General features: G+C 38.7%; 1 protein-coding gene across 2 annotated transcripts in view; it reads right to left on the bottom strand.

Moving 5' to 3' along the window:
* PLCB1 (phospholipase C beta 1) overlaps positions 1–18,303 on the bottom strand; it is a 696,279-nt gene that overhangs the window by 204,132 nt on the left and 473,844 nt on the right. For both annotated transcript variants that reach the window (XM_028112967.2, XM_088026705.1), the window contains exons 5-7: positions 7,811–7,890; positions 5,953–6,006; positions 4,798–4,873 (exon numbers count right to left, since the gene is read on the bottom strand). In XM_028112967.2, coding sequence (XP_027968768.2) covers positions 4,798–4,873; positions 5,953–6,006; positions 7,811–7,890 — 210 coding nt within the window. The remainder of the gene's footprint in view (positions 1–4,797; positions 4,874–5,952; positions 6,007–7,810; positions 7,891–18,303) is intronic.

Consider the following 18,303-nt stretch of genomic DNA (forward strand, 5'->3'; position numbering starts at 1 on the left):
ATACAAAACAGATCATCAGTGATTATTTGTTGCTATTGTTATCAGAAATTTTTGGAGGGACAATTAAGAAGGGTATTATAGTCTGAATCGGGCCCATTTATTCCAGAAACTACAAAGTATTGGCAAACTTTAAAAATGAAGTTGCTTCTGGGCGTCTGGGTGGCTCAGATGGTTAAGCGTCAGCCTTCGGCTCAGGTCATGATCCCAGGGTCCTGGGATCGAGTTCTGCATTGGTCTCCTTGCTCAGTGGGGAGTCTGCTTCTCCCTCTCCCTCTGCCTCTCCCCCTGCTTGTTCTCTCTCCGTCTCTCTCACAAATGAATAAATAAAATCTTAAAAAAAAATAAAAATAAAAAAATAAAAATGAAGTTGCTTCAATTCCATGCTTGGATACAAAGAATCCCAAAAGGGAAAAGATTCTTTTAAAATCTGATGGTAGTACTGATGGCATTTGTATTTCCAGATTCCACAGACCTAGTTATGACATATCTACATGCTAAATTAAAAATAAGAAAGAGAAAAAAACCCCACATATATGCAAATGAAAAATACTCAGAGGAAAATGTTTAAGATTTACTGAGCACTTACTGTGTGCCACACATGCGGAGTTTATATGTTTTCATTTGATCCCATGTCAACTCTATGTGGTTGTGACCCTTTTCAGATGCAAACATTAGGGACATGGCAGCTTATAAAACTTGTCTAAGGTCCCAAGTGTTTGTGTATGGAGCTGCTATGGTTTTGAATCTATGTTGTTTAATTCCATAACTCACACTATAATCCAACAAACTAAATGTTCACATCAACTTATTCTCAGTATTTTTGTTCTAAATCTGTAAGGCAAAAAATGAGTTGGCCATAGAGTACGTGAAATAATTACAAGTAAATTACTCATAATACACCAAATTCTTAGTGTGGTTTAAAGATAGAATTTTGATATTAGTGGTTTTAGGAGTCACAGTTACATAAATGATTGTATTTCTGATTTATATTCTGAGTGTATGGCATAGGAGAAAGGCAACATACTGTAGTCATCCTGGGAGAAGATTTTTTACGTTTTATTTATTGTATTCTTCAGTAAAATCTGTGGTACTCTTTTTTTAAAACATTTTATTTATTTATTTATTTATTTATTTGAGAGAGCATAAGCAGGGAGAGAGACAGAGAGGGAGAGAGAGAGAATCTCAAGCAGACTGTGCTGAGTGCTGGGCCCAATGCAGGGCTTGATCTCACGACCCTGAAATCATGACCTGAGCAGAAAACAAGAGTTGGGTGTTTAAGCAACTGAGCCATCTATGTGCCCTCTATGGTATTCTTTAAATCCAAAATAATCACTGTTTTCCTTGGTATTACATATAAGTTCATAACTATAACAACTTTATTATTTAAAGCAAATACACCTGACCCTTGAACAATGCAGAGGTTTGGGGGTGCTGACCCTCTGCCACACAGTTAAAAATCTAGGTATAACTTTTGATTCCTCAAAAACTTTACTAATAGCCTACTGTTGACTGGGAGCCTTACTGATAACATCAGTAGTCAATTAACACAGATTTTGTATATGATATATATTCTATATGGTATTCTTAGAATAACATAGCCTAGAGAAAAGAAAATGTTATTAAGAAAATCATAAGGAAGAGAAAATACATTTACAGTACTGTACTGTATTTCCTGAAAAAATCCACATATAAGTGGACCTGTGCGATTTAAAAATCTGTGTTGTTCTGGGGACAACTGTCCATGGATTTATTCCTATCTTGTTCATTAAAGTGCCAGTGCTATGCAATGACTATCATACAACTCCAAATGTCACTGAGCTATTTTCAAGTTAATAAGCCTGAAATCAAAAGGAATTTGGTACAAGTAAACTACTTTCAGTTCTCAGAAAATTTGTGGGTAAAATGGTAATTTTCTGAATATGGAAAGGTCTCCGAAGGTCTCCCTGGAAAATATGTTTGGATTATTAATAGAAGGACAGTAATTGCTTTGTCTCTCTTTTTAGATACAGTGCTACTTTTTAACAATTAAGGTAACTTTGGCAAGCAACTGTAATCTCTAAAGGAGTACCCTCTAAAGGAATGTGTTATTCCAGCAGATCGTGTTGGCCAGGATACATCTTCAAGTGCATTAATTATCCCTAACAATGTGCACAAAGATAATGTTTAAAAAATCTCAACAGGATATCCAGTGTTTCTGGTAATGTATCTATTTACAGAACACAATACAATCTAGTCTGAACGACCACTGGCTATGAAATGAGGCTCCCAGATATACAGTGCTATCTACCATTTATGTAACCTTTTCTTCTGTGGAGTGTTTAAAACACCTCTTGTCAGTGTATTCAGAATCTTTTTGCTAATTAGTGGATATTTTCTAGAACCTCTGTTCTGTAGATTTGAAATTACAACAAGGATTTAAAATATAGGCAGTTTAGGGAAACATTTACTTCCTAGATCTGAAATTATCTTTGGTTTTTAGATCTTTAGAAAGCATCCTAATTCTACAAGTTGTCAGTCCTCCAAGTAAAGTATACTTTACTGTGAATAATGATCTATCGGGCGCCTGGGTGGCTCAGCTGGTTAAGCGACTGCCTTCGGCTCAGGTCATGATCCTGGAGTCCCGGGATCGAGTCCCGCATCGGGCTCCCTGCTCAGCAGGGAGTCTGCTTCTCCCTCTGACCCTCTTCCCTCTCGTGCTCTCTCTCTCTCATTCTCTCTCTCTCAAATAAATAAATAAAATCTTTAAAAAAAAAATAATGATCTATCAAGACTTCATGATGGAGGTTGATTCTGTTTTTTTAAAAATCTCCAATTTGTTTTCAGAAAATTACCATAGCATCTAATTTACTAAAGATATATTTTTTTCAATTTAAACATAACTCCTGTTATTTGAATCTTATTTTCTTTTAAGAATGTCTCCAGTTGATATTGGTCTGAAAGCATGAACCTATAATAGACACAGTGGGTTGTAAAAACTCAGTTTATATTTACTGACTGAATTGTCAGAATCCAATTGTTTAGCAAACTGCAATTTACAGAGAATTGGTTAATGGATTTGATTTTCTAGTCAGCTTCATCTTCTATTCTTTCTTCCCCTAGCTAGATTTATAATACGTTAAAATTTTTGGTCATTATATTCATAAGATGTTATCCAGTAAAGGTAAAATCAGGAGCAATTGCAGAGGAAAAGAAATTCTTTTCATGTCTTTCTAAATTCATCTCTCAAGCTTCCTTTTTATGCTTAAATTCAGAGGTCTTTTTTGTTACTCAGACCGGTAAATTCTTTCCAGCCTCAGGGCTTTGCACACATTGTTTTCTTTTTCTGGAATGATCCTCTCTTATTCGCAATGGCAGCCCTCTACTCCTTTTGCTCATGGCACTACTCCCCACCCCCCCCACTTACACTTGTGTTGGTCCACATGTTTAAGGAGAGCCCCCAGAAACTCTGTGGTCCTTGAATCTTGGGACTATATTTTGTTCACTACCCCATTCTCAGTCCTGAGGGCAGGTAGTAAGAGTTCAAGAAATATTTGTTGAGCAAATGATAGGACCTTAACTGGCATATCTGTCCTACCCCAGAGCATCTAAGAAAGAGCAATAATAAGTTTGGTCATTTTATTTTGCTTATGAAAGTGAAGGTTAAATTGTTTGGGGGAGTCTCTCCGGGGCTCTGTCCGGTGTTGGCAGCATCACCAGCCTTTTCCACCTATAACAGGAAACTCAGAGTGGGGGAGCACTCTTTCATTTCTTTCCATTACCTACCAAAGTCCTTAATAAACTTCACTTTCCTGAAAAGTATTCACAACAAGAAAGGGCTGACAAATTTAATAATAACACTCAATACTTTTTCATAACCTAATGATAAGTTTAGCAATGGCTTCTTAACTTCATTCAATGCAACTTGAACATTGCCAGAGTGTTCCAAGAGGCTCAAAGTTTCTCCCTATAGTGTAAGTGTTATCCTTGGGAAAGAGCTTACTTGTTGCTTAGATACTAGGATAAAAATAATTTGCAATAGAGAGACGAGTTCTGCATATAGCCTGAGAAAAATGTTTTATACAACAGACTCCGATCTCCTAGAAACGATGGTAACAAACAATTTTAGAGCCAGTTATATAGAAATGCATTGAAATGAAGGCAAATTAATTTGTGTGGGCAACATATATGGGTGCCTCCAATGTGTTGGGCCTAAAAAAAAAGCATGATACGTGGTTTTCCTCTCATCCACTTTACCACCATATGAGCAAATTAGGGGGTCTCCAAACTGAACCTGCACTCCTCCCAGCAAAAACTTTGTGAGCACAGCCCTGCAGAATATGTCAATATAATTATGTCTAAACATGTGTTACCATGTTAATTGCATATTAACTTATACCTCTTAAAACCAGACATTTAAAAAGGATGGAATCTGATGAAATGGATATTTCAAATATCTTCCTAACCACAATCCACAATTATTAGCTAACGTCTCCAGGGACATCAACAAAGGATTTGTTATTAAGGAGAAGTTTAAATTCTTAACAATAATACATTTTGGTCAATACCTTTTTATATCAGATGGTTCTTAAAAATCATTATTTACAAAGAACAAGGGTCTTTCTAGATCAACATATTGGGTTTATGGGAATGAAAGAAAATATAATTATGGTGGCCCCATACATTGTAAATATTAACAAGTGAATCCTATGGTCTTCTTAATTTAAAAAAGTGTTTGGGTAATATGGGGGCAAGTTATATTTCAGTATAATTATTCACAGCTATTTAGTAGTGCTAATTTTAGAAAAGCAACATGCTCACCCTTGAAGATGGAAGACTACAAGCCTCTAAAGCAGTTTCAACTCGCTTCCGGTCTGCTGAGAACAAGCGGTATATGCTGTGAAGTGAAATCACAACAGTGAGTTATGGATCACAGGTTTATAGATGACACCAACCGACAGTATCCCATTGAATCAAACCCTTTTGTCATTCAAAATATCCACCGCTCCATGCATCTGCATATAGGTTCTAAAAGGTCTATGTATGTGCTTTTTAAAATGAAGATGTTAATATAAAATCAACATCTTGAGGCAAAGGTGATGACCCAATTAAAAAACATTGTCCTAAATAGCCTCTAAGAGTAAGCCTAAAATACATCCTTGATAACTCGCTCTCCTTGCTGCTACCTATTGCTCTAAAGGTTTACATTATTAATATTATTAAGAAACAAGTAATTACTACTATTATTAATAATAATTTAACATTGCAATGAACAAGAGCCTAAGAGTAGCTAGTAGATCAAAGGGTAAAGATTAAGGATGCATTCTAAAAAAGAAAATTTATGTGTATCAGCTATACTTCAATAAAAAAGTGGTCAATTTATTGACAAATAGAGTTTAAGTATTATATTAAAAATAGAATTGAATATAAGAATTTGAATTTATGGGTTCTATCAAAACATGACAAAATCTAGCATCCAGAGCCCACCAGTCCCATAAGGAATATGGTAGAGTTGAATTGTCATTGTCTCCTCCAGATGGGGTTTCACTCCAGCTCTTCGGGCTCCTGGCTTGCTTCGTCCCATAAATTCCCTGACTGGTTTCTGTGGACATTTGAGTTTGCAGCCCCTCCTTCAAGGCTAGCATCATCTTGGTAGAAAGTGGCACTGAGGTCGCCCAATTGCCATTCCTCGAACCGATCTGAATCTTAAAGGCCTTTTGGGTTTAACAGTAAGTTTCCCCCACCCCTTCCCCCCTCTTCCTGCTTTGTTGTTTCTTGAAAATGATGCCACAGTAAAATCTTTATGGGGAAACCAGCTGCATTGATGTGAACATGGCGGGGGAGGGAGAACGGGGTTACCATGCATTCTCAGGCTCCCACTTGGGCCAGTGGAGAAACAAAACACAGCCATGGCACAGAGTCAAATCTTTGAGAAAAGAACATGAACACTGACTGGGAAATGCTCCCGTAGCTTACTTTTTGAGAGGAATGCGCCCTTCTGGAGTGACTTGCAGCTTAAGCTTAGTATAGCTGTTGGAGAAGCAGAAAAGAAAGTGTTTAATCTTTAAAAAGCTGTCTATTAAAGAATAAAATATATAGAAAAGGGTTCATGCGTATGTACTGGTTGCTGAATCTCAACAAACTGTCCAGGTCTCTGCAGTCAGCACTCAAATCAAGAAATAGAAACTTCTCCCTTTAGCAGCATCCCAAAAGCCCCTCTCATGCCCCTTTCCAGAGCCAGGCCCACAAAGGGAGCCATTACTCTGACTTCAAACAACATACATTTCTTTTTGGCCGGTTTTGCACTTTATATAAACGGAATCACATCCTTTTGTGTCTGGCTTCTTTCGTTCCATGTTTTTGATATCCATCCTCATTTTTTGCTTATAGCTGTGGATCATTCACTCTCGTTGCAAAGTATTTGATTGTGTCAGTATAACTACTGCATTTATCTCTTCGACTGCTTTTGGACATGTGGATAGAGAGACAGAGCAACAGAAATTTCAAATGCTGCTGATGGGTGTGTGGATTGGGATTACCACTTTAGGAAACTGCATATGACCCATCAATCCCCCATCCAGATGTATAGGTAGCAGAAAGGCTTATAATGGATTCATCAAAAGGCATGTTCTAGAATGTCCATAGCAGCTATTTGTAGGGAGACACCTGTTGGAAAGGGACATTTGCAATCAATAATGATTTGCCAAATAGAGGTTTACTGGCTATAACATGAGACGTTTCAGATAAGACGTCTTCTTCATCTCTGTGTCCCCTTCCACTAATATTATCTGACACAACAGATGTTCTAGAAACGTCTGTTAGTTGAAGGATGGTAAGATCAAAGTCAGTAAAAAGAAAGAAGAAAGGAAGGGGGTAGGGGGAGGCATTAGAAGGGTCCTCAAGGTGACAAACCAAAGAGGAGATGATCACATGAAAAAAACATTTAAGTGAAGACCTATGGAGTACTAACAGTAAAAGGAATTCACAGAAGAGTAAGAAAGAAATGTAGGCTGGAGTCTTAGGTCTCGAACGATGGGTATGTCTTACAGAAGAAGAGGAAAAAGAGAAATGTAATAAAATAGAGGACTAGTAATGTTTCCACTTGTGGTTTTGATTTCAAGGCTTCCAAACCTCCTGGCCATCCATAGCTTCCAAAGTGAACGCATACAGCTCTCCTTGCTGCTCATCTGGCAAAAATCATTATTTTCCTTGGTCAGATTATTTTTAGAAAGACTGTGTAATTCCAGAGTGATTGGGTAATCCTGTTTTGCTTCTCTTTCCTTCTCCTTTTCACTCTGTGCCTCCCTCCACATCTTTTTCTCTTTTCTTACTAACACTTTCTGTGATGGTCTAAGGGCAGGAATCGGGACATCAGCCTGTTGATTTAGGTAGGCAGGGAAGTTATTATAGCATCTATCAGAGATCTAAGACTGGAGAGAAATGAGTACCGTATGTTCTTCTTTCCCTTTGTCAGATTAATAATTGATATGACACAGGCCTATGTAGAAGCAGAGGGCTCTCTGAAATTAATAATTTTTGGTTCTGAGCACAGCTGCTGGGATTTGGACGTGTCTCCTTATAGCGTGTCAAAGACACTGACATTCAGAGGAACTCAGCCTAACATGGATGTGCAGCTCGGAGGAAAAGAGCGATCTGTCTTGGAAGTTTTCCAATTCCAAACAGTGGAGGTATCAGTTCTCTAACAAATCCCAAAGGGAAGTTTATGTTTATCAATGTGCGAAGCCAGTGCAGCATAAACAAAAGACTCACAAAGGAGAAAGGAAACTGACTCAGAAGAAACAACACCCTTAGTAATAAAATTAGAGCTACTTACGCTTTTTCCAGAAATGCATCTCTTGACATGTTTTGGGCCAGCAGGTTTGTTGCCAAACTGAAAACCTCATTTGTCCATTCCTGAAAGATGTAAATCACACTTGCATTAGCTTAAATACTCTCCAGTCATTAGACACATGTTTTTAGCTAGGCTACCAGGAAGGGCAAATTAGTTCAATCTGTATGCCTAAAGGATTTTTTTTTCTTTTTCTTTCTTTCTTTCTTCTTTCTTTCTTTCTTTCTTTCTTTCTTTCTTTCTTTCTTTCTTTCTTTCTTTCTTTCTTTCTTTCTTTCTTTCTTTCTTTCTTTCTTTCTTTCTTTCTTTCTTTCTTTCTTCTTTCTTTTCTTTCTTTCTTTCTTTCTTTCTTTTCTTTCTTTCTTTCTTTCTTTCTTTCTTTCTTTCTTTCTTTCTTTCTTTCTTTCTTTCTTTCTTTCTTTCTTTCTTCTTTCTCTCTTTCTCTCCTTCCCTCCCTCCTTCCCTCCATTCCTTCCTTCCTTCCTTTCTTCCTTCCCTCCCTCGATCTTTCTTTCTTTCTTTTGTAAAAATGACATGATTAAATTCAAGTCCCCGAGTTACTGCTCCTTTCTAAGGAAATGTTCTTTACACATAAACAAAATTTTGTCTGCTTTTAAAAATCCCTATTTATAGGGACCTGGCAGATTGCCTTTCAGTAACCAAGTATTTTTTACTACTTTCCTAGATTATAAAGAGATAAAGAGTTATAGAAAAGTTGAAAATTTAGTCAAATATATTTTCAATACACCTGCAGATATAATCTTGCTTTACTACTCAAGCCAAAGCAGCTATACCAGGGAATCTTTAAATGTTAATTACAGTTCTAGAAGTTCTTGAAACCGTTTGCAGTCACAATGTCACACTCTCCCAATTATGTCAGTCGCTCACTACTCCCCTAATCTTAATCCCTACCTCAAACCACTCACCAGTGATCTCACTTGGCTTCCAAGAAAATGGAAAAGAGCAAATCCACACAGAAAGTTGAAGTTCCATTTTGAGTGATGGTTTTGAACACAAAATTAACATCTTGCCCACCCCCCATTCTTTAAGAGAAGACATGAGAGCTAAGAAACCATGTTTTTTAATTCAACAGCTTTTCCATCTCATTGTATTATTTCTGCTGTTGTTTTGTTGGCCTTCTGTGTTTTGCATCCTGACTTAAGGCACTGATAATATACCATCATGTAACACAGTGACATTTGAGGTAGGACTTGGGGTATAGAGTGCTTAAGGAGGGAAGAGGGAATTCTAAGCAAAGAAAACTGGGAGAAAAACCAGAGGTAAGCACACATAGTAGGACTCAGAGGGAATGGGGAGGAGTCTAATAGGAATTGGAAAAAAGAAGGTGAGTTGCAATGAGAAAAGTAGAGTTGGGGGCAGAGTATGGAGAGCATTTAAGTCTGTTGAGGTATCCGGAGATAACTTGGCAAGAAATGTGAAATTACTGAAGGCCCATTTTTAGGGTGAGAGATGAGGAGAGCTGAGGCCAGATTGTGTGTTAGGGAGATTGCCTGGTGGCCATTTGGAGGATGGAGTTGAAGCTGAGAAACCAAAAAGAAGGAACTCAGTTAAGAAGCTGTCCCAGTTTAGGAGAGAATTTTGGGGGCTTTGACCCCTATACCCTATTGGTGAAGGGCTTGGAAGATCACAGCACAGAGTACTTGTGAGTGAAGCAAAAGAACTGACCACCACACTATGTATAAGCACAGAAGCATTGGAATAACATTTTAACAGCTTTAAAATAAATTTCCTCAAGTCTGATCATTCTAAACTAAGAGTAACTACTAGCTCTGGTTTTTATAATATGTTTCTGGTATAATAGTTTCTTAGCTAAGGGTCAAACTTTAGACATTCCTACCTCGATGGGAACTTTACCACTTTGTATGTTTACTGGGGGTCAATTCCACACCTGAAATAGGTACAGTGAAGGCATTATGAAGAGTTGGGGAAATTTAAACTGGGTCTGACCTTTTAGGTCAAAAGGTAATGTCTCTATTATACCCAGCCCAATAGAAATACCATGTGAGCTACATATATAATTTAAAACTTCCTAGTAGCCACATTAAAAAAGTAGAAGTAAACAGGTGAAACTAATTTTAATATATATATTTTTAGCTAATATTTTGTAAACATTACTAATCATGTAATCAACATAAAATTGAGATATTTTGTATTCTTTTTATGTGCCTAGTCTTTAAAGTGAGGTATGGGTTTTACACTTAACAGCCCATCTCAGTTGGCATTGGCAACCTTCCAGGTACTCAGTCAGCCACAGGTAGCTGGTGGCTGTGGCTGTAGCATTTGGTCAGGTCTTCTAGATCTTTAGCTCTTTTTATGGGTCCTTTATCAAACCAGTTGAAGGACAGCATCATCACCACCTTCACCATACAGCCACAGTTAGCTCATTCAGCAAGTCAAGTGTAATTTATTTTCATCACATTCTCAGAATGTGAGCATCTAAATTTCCAAGTGTGGAATTCCTAGAATCCACTGGCTTCCTGCAGCCTTTTGAGATGTTCAAAAGATCTGACCCAGGCTACATCAAAGATTCAGGGACTAATGCAATGATCAAGGGAACTTTAGAAATCACCCAACTCTTGGTTGGGTACTGGTCTCAGTCTATACCACACTGAGCTAAAACAACATGTGTCTTACTTTGGTTTCCCCAGAAGCAGACCCTGAGACAAGGATTTATGAAGAAGGGTTTATTATGAAGGGTTTTCTGGCAACTTTATATGGGACTGAGCAGGATTGGGGGTAGAAGGGTTGAAGGAAGAAGGAAGAAGGCAGATGGTAACTTTGGTTTTCTCCATCCTGATATAGACCACATGTCAAAGTTGAGTTTTTGATGAAGAACAAGGGAGCTGTAGTGTGGTAATGCCTGTGTCTGTTATTCTTGGTTAAGGGCTACTGGAGGGGATGGAATCCCCAGGCACTTCCTGGTCTCCTTGGTACTAGGCAAAGGGGTTTCCAGATCCAGAGGAAGCAGCCAACAAAGAGACAAGGGGACGCCTGGGTGGCTCAGTTGGTTAAGCGACTGCCTTCGGCTCAGGTCATGATCCTGGAGTCCTGGGATCGAGTCCCGCATCGGGCTCCCTGCTCAGCGGGGAGTCTGCTTCTCCCTCTGACTCTCTTCCCTCTCGTGCTCTCTCTCTCTCTCAAATAAACAAATAAAATCTTAAAAAAAAAACCAAAAAAACAAAGAGACAAGGGTCCTGGCTGTTGGAAGTGAAAGCACTGTGTATGAAAGTGGAAAAGGACTGGAAGGGACACAGGCAGAGCCCTCTAGAGTTGACCTTAGCAGGATAATATATCTCAGGACTTTTGGGTACATTGTGCAACCAAAGCCTTGAGGGAATGGATTCCCATATGTTCTAGAGCAGTGCTTCTGAATCTTTCATGTACATAGAAACTGCTGGGGGCTGGAGGGCCTGGAGGGTCTTGCTGAAATGCAGATGATGATTCAGGAAGTCTAGAGAGGGGACAGAGAATGTGCATCCCAAGTGAATTCTGCTGAACCATGCTAGGAGCAGCAAGGTTCTAGACTAGACTTGCAGCACTGATGGAAAGTTTGGTAGAAATGAAGGACTTTAAGCTCCACACCAGGTCTTTGGACTCAGAATCCACGTATTTTTCAGGAAACCCTTGTTTTTTTGGTTTTTTTTTTTGCATATTAACGTTTGTTTGAGCATGCTGCTGGGCCAGGAACAGCATTTTGAGTAGCAAGGTGTGCCAGGGCCTGGTTTAGGAAACATTATTCTAATCTTTGTCTGCTTGAGCCCCAAGTAAATAAAGAACTTATTTTGGTTATTTGTTTGAAAATAGGCTCTCACAGCTGCATTAAGAACAACATGGCTAAAAAACTGTGGCCAGAGCCTCTTAAAGTAGCCTCGGCTCATCCAGAGATTATGGCATATGCTTTGCGGCAGGATAGACCAATCCCATCCTGGCAGGATTCTCATACATCCAATGCTCTGCCCTGGTGAGTTTGGCACTGGAAGGACAGCTTCTTATTTCAATCTGGAGGGTTGGTTTTTCTACTTTGATAGACAAGATTCTGATGATTACCACTAAGCTTGGCTCTGCTTCTACTATTTCAACCCTGAAGCTTCTTAAATGACATTTTCTGTTTTATGATCAATCTTTTCGCACACAGGGGATAACAGAGACCTGAACGAGAGAAAACATATCTGAAGGTCAACTTCCATGGAATTTCATCTGGAGTTCAACGGCACATGTTTGTGCCTTAACATCTGCAAGATCGTTTGTGCAATTCCCTCACCACATGGATGAGGGCACACTTACTGAGATGCCAGGCTTGACACCATTATAGATCCCAAGTTTTCCTACCAGGTTGAAAAGTCAACACACTTTTATTTCTAAAGCCATTTCAGTTCCACCATTCTTGGCACAGGATTTATGTGTTTGCTTAATACCGCCAACAATTGTTTCACAATTGTCAATTACTCTCAGAGGTATTGAGTGTTTACTCTGCACTGACCTAAGTCCTTTGCATCTGATCACTTCATTAGTTCTTACAACAATTCTCTAGGAATTAGGTACTGTTATTAACCTCATTTTACAGAGGAGGATTCCAAGTTTCAAAGCACTTATAAGATTTATTTATATTCTCAGAGCTGAAAAAATTCACAATTTGGGATTAAATCACTGGTTTCTTGGGCTCCAAACCCTGTACTCTCAGATACTGTGTACTCTGTCATTTTGTTCTAGAAAATTTTAGGGTGGCTAATTCAGTTCAACAAGATAAAAAAGATAAGTAAATCCACCTCACTGTATTCTGTATAAAACATGGACTCAGCACTTATGAGGGGCTAGTCATTGTTCTAGGTATTTGTTGAATCCTCACAACTACTCTACGAGATAAATTCTGTTATTAGCACCCCATTTGCTTATTTAAAAAAATTTTTTTATTGTTATGTTAATCACCATACATTACATCATTAGTTTTTGATGTAGTGTTCCATGATTCATTGTTTGTGCATAACACCCAGTGCTCCACGCAGAACGTGCCCTCTTTAATACCCATCACCAGGCTAACCCATCCCCCCATCCCCCTCCCCTCTAGAAACAGTTTGTTTTTCAGAGTCCATCGTCTTTCATGGTTCGTCTCCCCCTCCAACTTACTCCCCTTCATTCTTCCCCTCTTGCTATCTTCTTCTTCTTCTTTTTTTTTTCTTCACATATATTGCATTATTTGTTTCAGAAGTACAGATCTGTGATTCAACAGTCTTGCACAATTCACAGCGCTCATCATAGCACATACCCTCCCCAATGTCTATCATCCAGCCACCCCATCCCTCCCACCCCCCACCACTCCAGCAACCCTCAGTTTGTTTCCTGAGGTTAAAAATTCCTCATATCAGCAAGGTCATATGATACATGTCTTTCTCTGATTGACTTATTTCACTCAGCATAACACCCTCCAGTTCCATCCATGTCATTGCAAATGGCAAGATCTCATTTCTTTTTATGGCTGCATAATATTCCATTGGGTATATATACCACATCTTCTTTGTCCATTCATCTGTCGTTGGACATCTTGGCTCTTTCCACAGTTTGGCTATTGTGGACATTGCTGCTATAAACATCAGGGTGCACGTACCCCTTCGGATCCCTACATTTGTATCTTTGGGGTAAATACCCAGTAGTTAGCACCCCATTTGTATAAACGAGAAAGCTGAGGAACAGAGGCATTCACTAACTGGCATAGGGTCACACAGCTCATTATAGGCACACCTGAGATTTGAACCCAAGACGTTTGCTGCTGGGATCTATACACCTTACCGTTGTACTATGATGATGAAGCAAACTATGGAGTTTATGAAGTAAACACCTTAACAACATGTTGTAAGGATGACATTAGGGGAGATAAAATGGAGAGGGGGTGAGGTCAGTCACAAAATGTAGGTCTAAAGTCTTGGAACTTTGATAGAGGTAGGTCACAATTTCTATTCACACTTGCCTTAACCAATGTAAAGAGAGATTCAATCACAACATGCTCGACGCTTGCCCTAGATCCAAATGCCAATCATGCAGCAGTTCAACCATGATGACTAGTTCTGAGAACAGAGAGAAATTTCTCCCATTGGCATTCACACCTCTTAACTTCTTGGTTTAACTTGTCACTGTAAGAGGGTGTACAGACAGAGACAGAGTCTTCTGGAAGAAATAGAATTCTTGCAGACATTTCTCCTTCCCATTGTTCTCATTTATGTTGCTTTAATATTTCAATGTCTTTATTTTACCTTTCTTTTCTTTCACTATTACGTATTTCTCTTATACATAGAAATACAGAGAATAGTGTAACTTACACAGATCAAAATGTAATAAATGTCCACATTGCACCATATTTACTTTAGTACTTTTTAAAAATTATATCCTTAGGATGTTGCAGTGCAGATTAATTCTATGCTGTGCATAGAATGTTTCTCCCTGATCCCATTTTTCTCCCTTTCTCCAGGAGCAGGTTCTATCTCAAAAGGTAGATATCAATACCAAATCTATTTTCATGTGGTATAGATCAGGATTCAGCAAACTAAGGCTTGAGGGCTAAATCCAGCCCGTCACCTGTTTCTGTAAATGAAGTTTTATTGAAATACAGCTATGCTTGTTCATTTACATATTGTCTGTGGCTGCTTTCAGGCTATAATGGCAGAGTTGAGTGGGTGCAAGAGAGCCAAAAGGGCAAAGTATTTACTATCTGGCCCTTTACAGAAAAAAGTTTACTGGTCCTTGGTATGGATGGACCCCTGTATATTTAAAATAGTACATAAATCATATCATACTGTATGCATCTTTGGCCAATGGCTATTCGCAACCAATATTATACCTTTAAATGTATCCTTGTTTCTACGTGTGGGTCTAGTTAATTAATTTTAACTATTATGCTATTCCACTATAGGAATGTAGTTTATTAATTCATTATTTTATTGAGGAACATTTATGGTTTCTTCCTCCAGGAAGCCTGGTTTGCATAAACCTATTTCCTGTTGCCCTAAGTCACATCTGGGAGATTCTCTAGGGTGAATATCATTAATTCTTAGAATCCATGTATCTTCATCAGTACCCGATGCTGATACTTGCTCATCAAAGTGGGAAGGAAGCCAAGTTCCCATTGGCAGTGTAGGAGAGCTTGCATTTTACCATATTCTCAAAAACACTTGCCATTATCAGACTTCCAGAAAATGTTGACAAATCTGATGGATGCAATGTGGGATCTTGCAGTAGTCTTAATAGGCATCCCTGACTTACCAGTGGAGTTGAGCATCATTTTATATATCTTGGGCCTGTTCCACTTTTTCTTTTCTGCAAATTTCCTGTTAACATTCTTAACACACTTTTCTTTTAGGGTGTTTGTGCTTATTGTCTTTAAGAAGGGGAGAGTTTTTGTTTGAGGTTTGAGCTCCAGCACAGGACTGTGGTTCAGTATCATTCCTATTGAGAGAAACAAAGTGCCACACAGTGGCTTCGTGTTGTAAATGGTGCCTGGGGCATCGTGGCTTGCAAGGCACCCACCCAGATCATGGCTGTGACCTGAGACCAAGCACCTGAAGTCGCAGAGAAAAAGCAGAATGTGGCCTCTGTCCCCTAAAACATGTCCTCATGCAGTGAGTTCTCGGGGAAAGAAAAACATTCTAAAAGGAATACTGAATATATATAGAAATTATGAGTCCATGCTACCTTAATAAAGTAAAGGAGCGACAAGTGTTAATAATCTCAAAGCACGTGTTTCCAGAGTGCCTGATTTGGAAGTCTCAATTTCTCAATCTATTATATTAATTAATTTTCAAAAGGTTTCTGGAATAAATAATAATTTATACAAGATATGTTAATATTTGTGGGACATATGAAGGTCCTAATAATTTTAAATAACTGTCTAATTATTTTTCATTTTTTGGCACACCCCTACTGCCATCAGTGATAACTGTGTCATTCCCATCACCTAGGCCCATAAGCAGGTAATGGTTTGGGATTTGAGTAAGAAGGAACATTGTGCTTCTCATTCAGAGTTGCATTGCCTGGCTGAGCACATTTCTCTCACCTACTGGCATGCATCAGAATTCATCTCACTGAGCATTTGTCTTAAAGCACCAGTCTTTTCATGGTGAAAGATGGTCTATGAGTTATAAAGACTTTCATTAAAAGCAGAAAGGACTGTTGGAGAAGTCACTGCATTTATGATACTACATAGAGCATTTAGAATTTTGGTAAAATTTCTGGTACAGTGTCTGCTTTGGCTGGCAGTGAAGGTCTTATATTTTATAGTCAAAATGTTCATCTCATACTCAGAGAGAAATGGTTGTCACGTAAAATATAGTTACCAAAACAAAACAAAAACCAGAAAGCACATTAGGACCCAGTATTATCGCTACCGGGACACTAGAAAATTATATTATTCAATGGTGTAATATCAAGGAAAGGTGCATAATTATTTCCAAAAGACTATGTGATTCAAATGCCTTTAAGCTACAATTGACAAAAGCACAACTCAAACTAGCCTGGGAAATAGGAGAATTTCTCAGGGACACTGGAGATTTCCTGTAATTGAAGGAAAAATTGAGCAAACTGCAGGAATAAAAAAAAAAAAAGCATAATACAAGACATCAGGAAGCTGGGGCCTAAATGCGCCAAGGGGATTGTTTTTATTGCTTTTCCATTGCTCTCCCCTACCTGGTGGCATTCTTTTCTCTACTGATCAGCTTTGTTCCCATGGCCACCAACTGCACCAAAAGTTGTTACACATGGCCCCTCCCACCACCAGAGATAGTCTGATGACCTTACTTCCAGTATGAAAAATCCTGGCAAAGGTCTCTGATTGGTCTACTTCTAGAACAGTCTAGTCAAGTAAGAACCTAGCAGTACCCAGGAGACCAAATCACTGGGGCTGAGGGAGAAGCAGTGAGTAGAAGGACAGAAGAGAATAAAAACACTACATATATATCCATTCACAGGAGTACCGTGGAAAAGAGCCGGTGGAAAAAAAGGATGTGAGCGTTCATACTTTGTGGGGGACCTCATGGTTCTACCTCCCATTCTTTTTATAAAATGGGTAATAAATCCACACTTTTGACCTGAGTTGACTTCATGAATGAATGAATGTGTCAATGAAAGAGAGTTATATCCGTGCCTTACAATTAATGCCTTTTGAAATTAATTTTTATGTCTTCCTTATTGTTATAAGTATTCAATCACCATTCTCGGCTACAGGGTTTTGGATAATCACTTTACACATTTCTTATTGCAGTTGGAACTATGCTGGAATAGGCTGTAAGGACTCAAGAGTACCGTGTACAACATCGGGCTGAGGAGGCTCTCCAGTTAGGAAAGTACAGAAGTTTTAGGGTTAGGGCTTAGGGCATCTACGTGGGCTTCACAGACATGCTTTATGCTTTGCTTTACACTTTGGGCTATCTTCGGAAGGACTGTCGTGCCGTTATCTTTTTCCAGATAAGTGAAGCATTGCTGTAGTACACGGTCCCCTGATGACCTAAGGAAAAGTTCACATCCTTAAAAGTGCAATTTGCAAGACGTGGAAGTGCAAGGATCCACATTTTGGGAGGTAACAGGTGTAGAATAGTGTGAGTCTTCTTCCAACCCCTCTTGACCTTCCCCTGCTCCATGGGAAAAATTTAATGTGGTGAAATCAAGTTAAATAAGTCCTCGAGAGGAGAGATTTGCAGCTCTACCATTGGGAATCTCAGATGTGTTTTGAGCGTCAGCTGAGGGACACGGTCCTCCCCCTCCAGCTAGTTGACTGAGTCATCGCTCATTTGTACAGCTGAGAAAATGTTGATCGAGTGCCCCCATATGAAACCCCTAAAGCTTCCTTTTCATGGCTTTCATGTCAACCCACCACAGTCTTGAAATGGTTCTTTCCAAAAGCCCCATGTCACTTTCATGAAAACGCTTGCTATTATGTCTTCTAAGCCTAGCAGTTTGAATGCTAATGAGTACTTTGGTTTGAATCCGCTGGACTGCTGCACACTATAGATAGTAAGTGTATGTAAGCCAGGTCTGTAATTATAATCGATAGCATTGTTTATTGTTTAAAAAGCAATTCCGTTTGAGCAGGTCAAGTGAAAAGGAATTTTTAAAGAAAAAAAAGTCCAGCTAATTTCTTTGGTAAGATGTATATCAAGTGGAATAAAAGGAGCAATCGTAATTTCCTGGGAGTAAAGTGGTGCTGCTTATCCATTAAATGAAATCTGACAAAATTAAAAGTGCATTCCTTGAAATGTGATTAGTAAACTACACACAGGTACTTCCTCATTAAGTCATAACTTAACCTATGGAATTCTACTAAATATAATTTTCTCATTTGGAAGTCAATTTGTTTTAAATACTGTAATTATATCCCCCATCTTTATGTTAGATTGTTTTACAAGCTGGATTCTTTCCCTTTAGATGCAGGGGTATGTGGCCTTCGGTAAGGACTCTATCCTGTTAGTCCTTCCTCC

The sequence above is a fragment of the Eumetopias jubatus genome, unplaced genomic scaffold, assembly GCF_037043125.1.
Source record: "Eumetopias jubatus isolate StellerSeaLion01/CBP00866 unplaced genomic scaffold, mEumJub1_p1.0 scaffold_9, whole genome shotgun sequence".
NCBI classification, from domain to species: domain Eukaryota; kingdom Metazoa; phylum Chordata; class Mammalia; order Carnivora; family Otariidae; genus Eumetopias; species Eumetopias jubatus.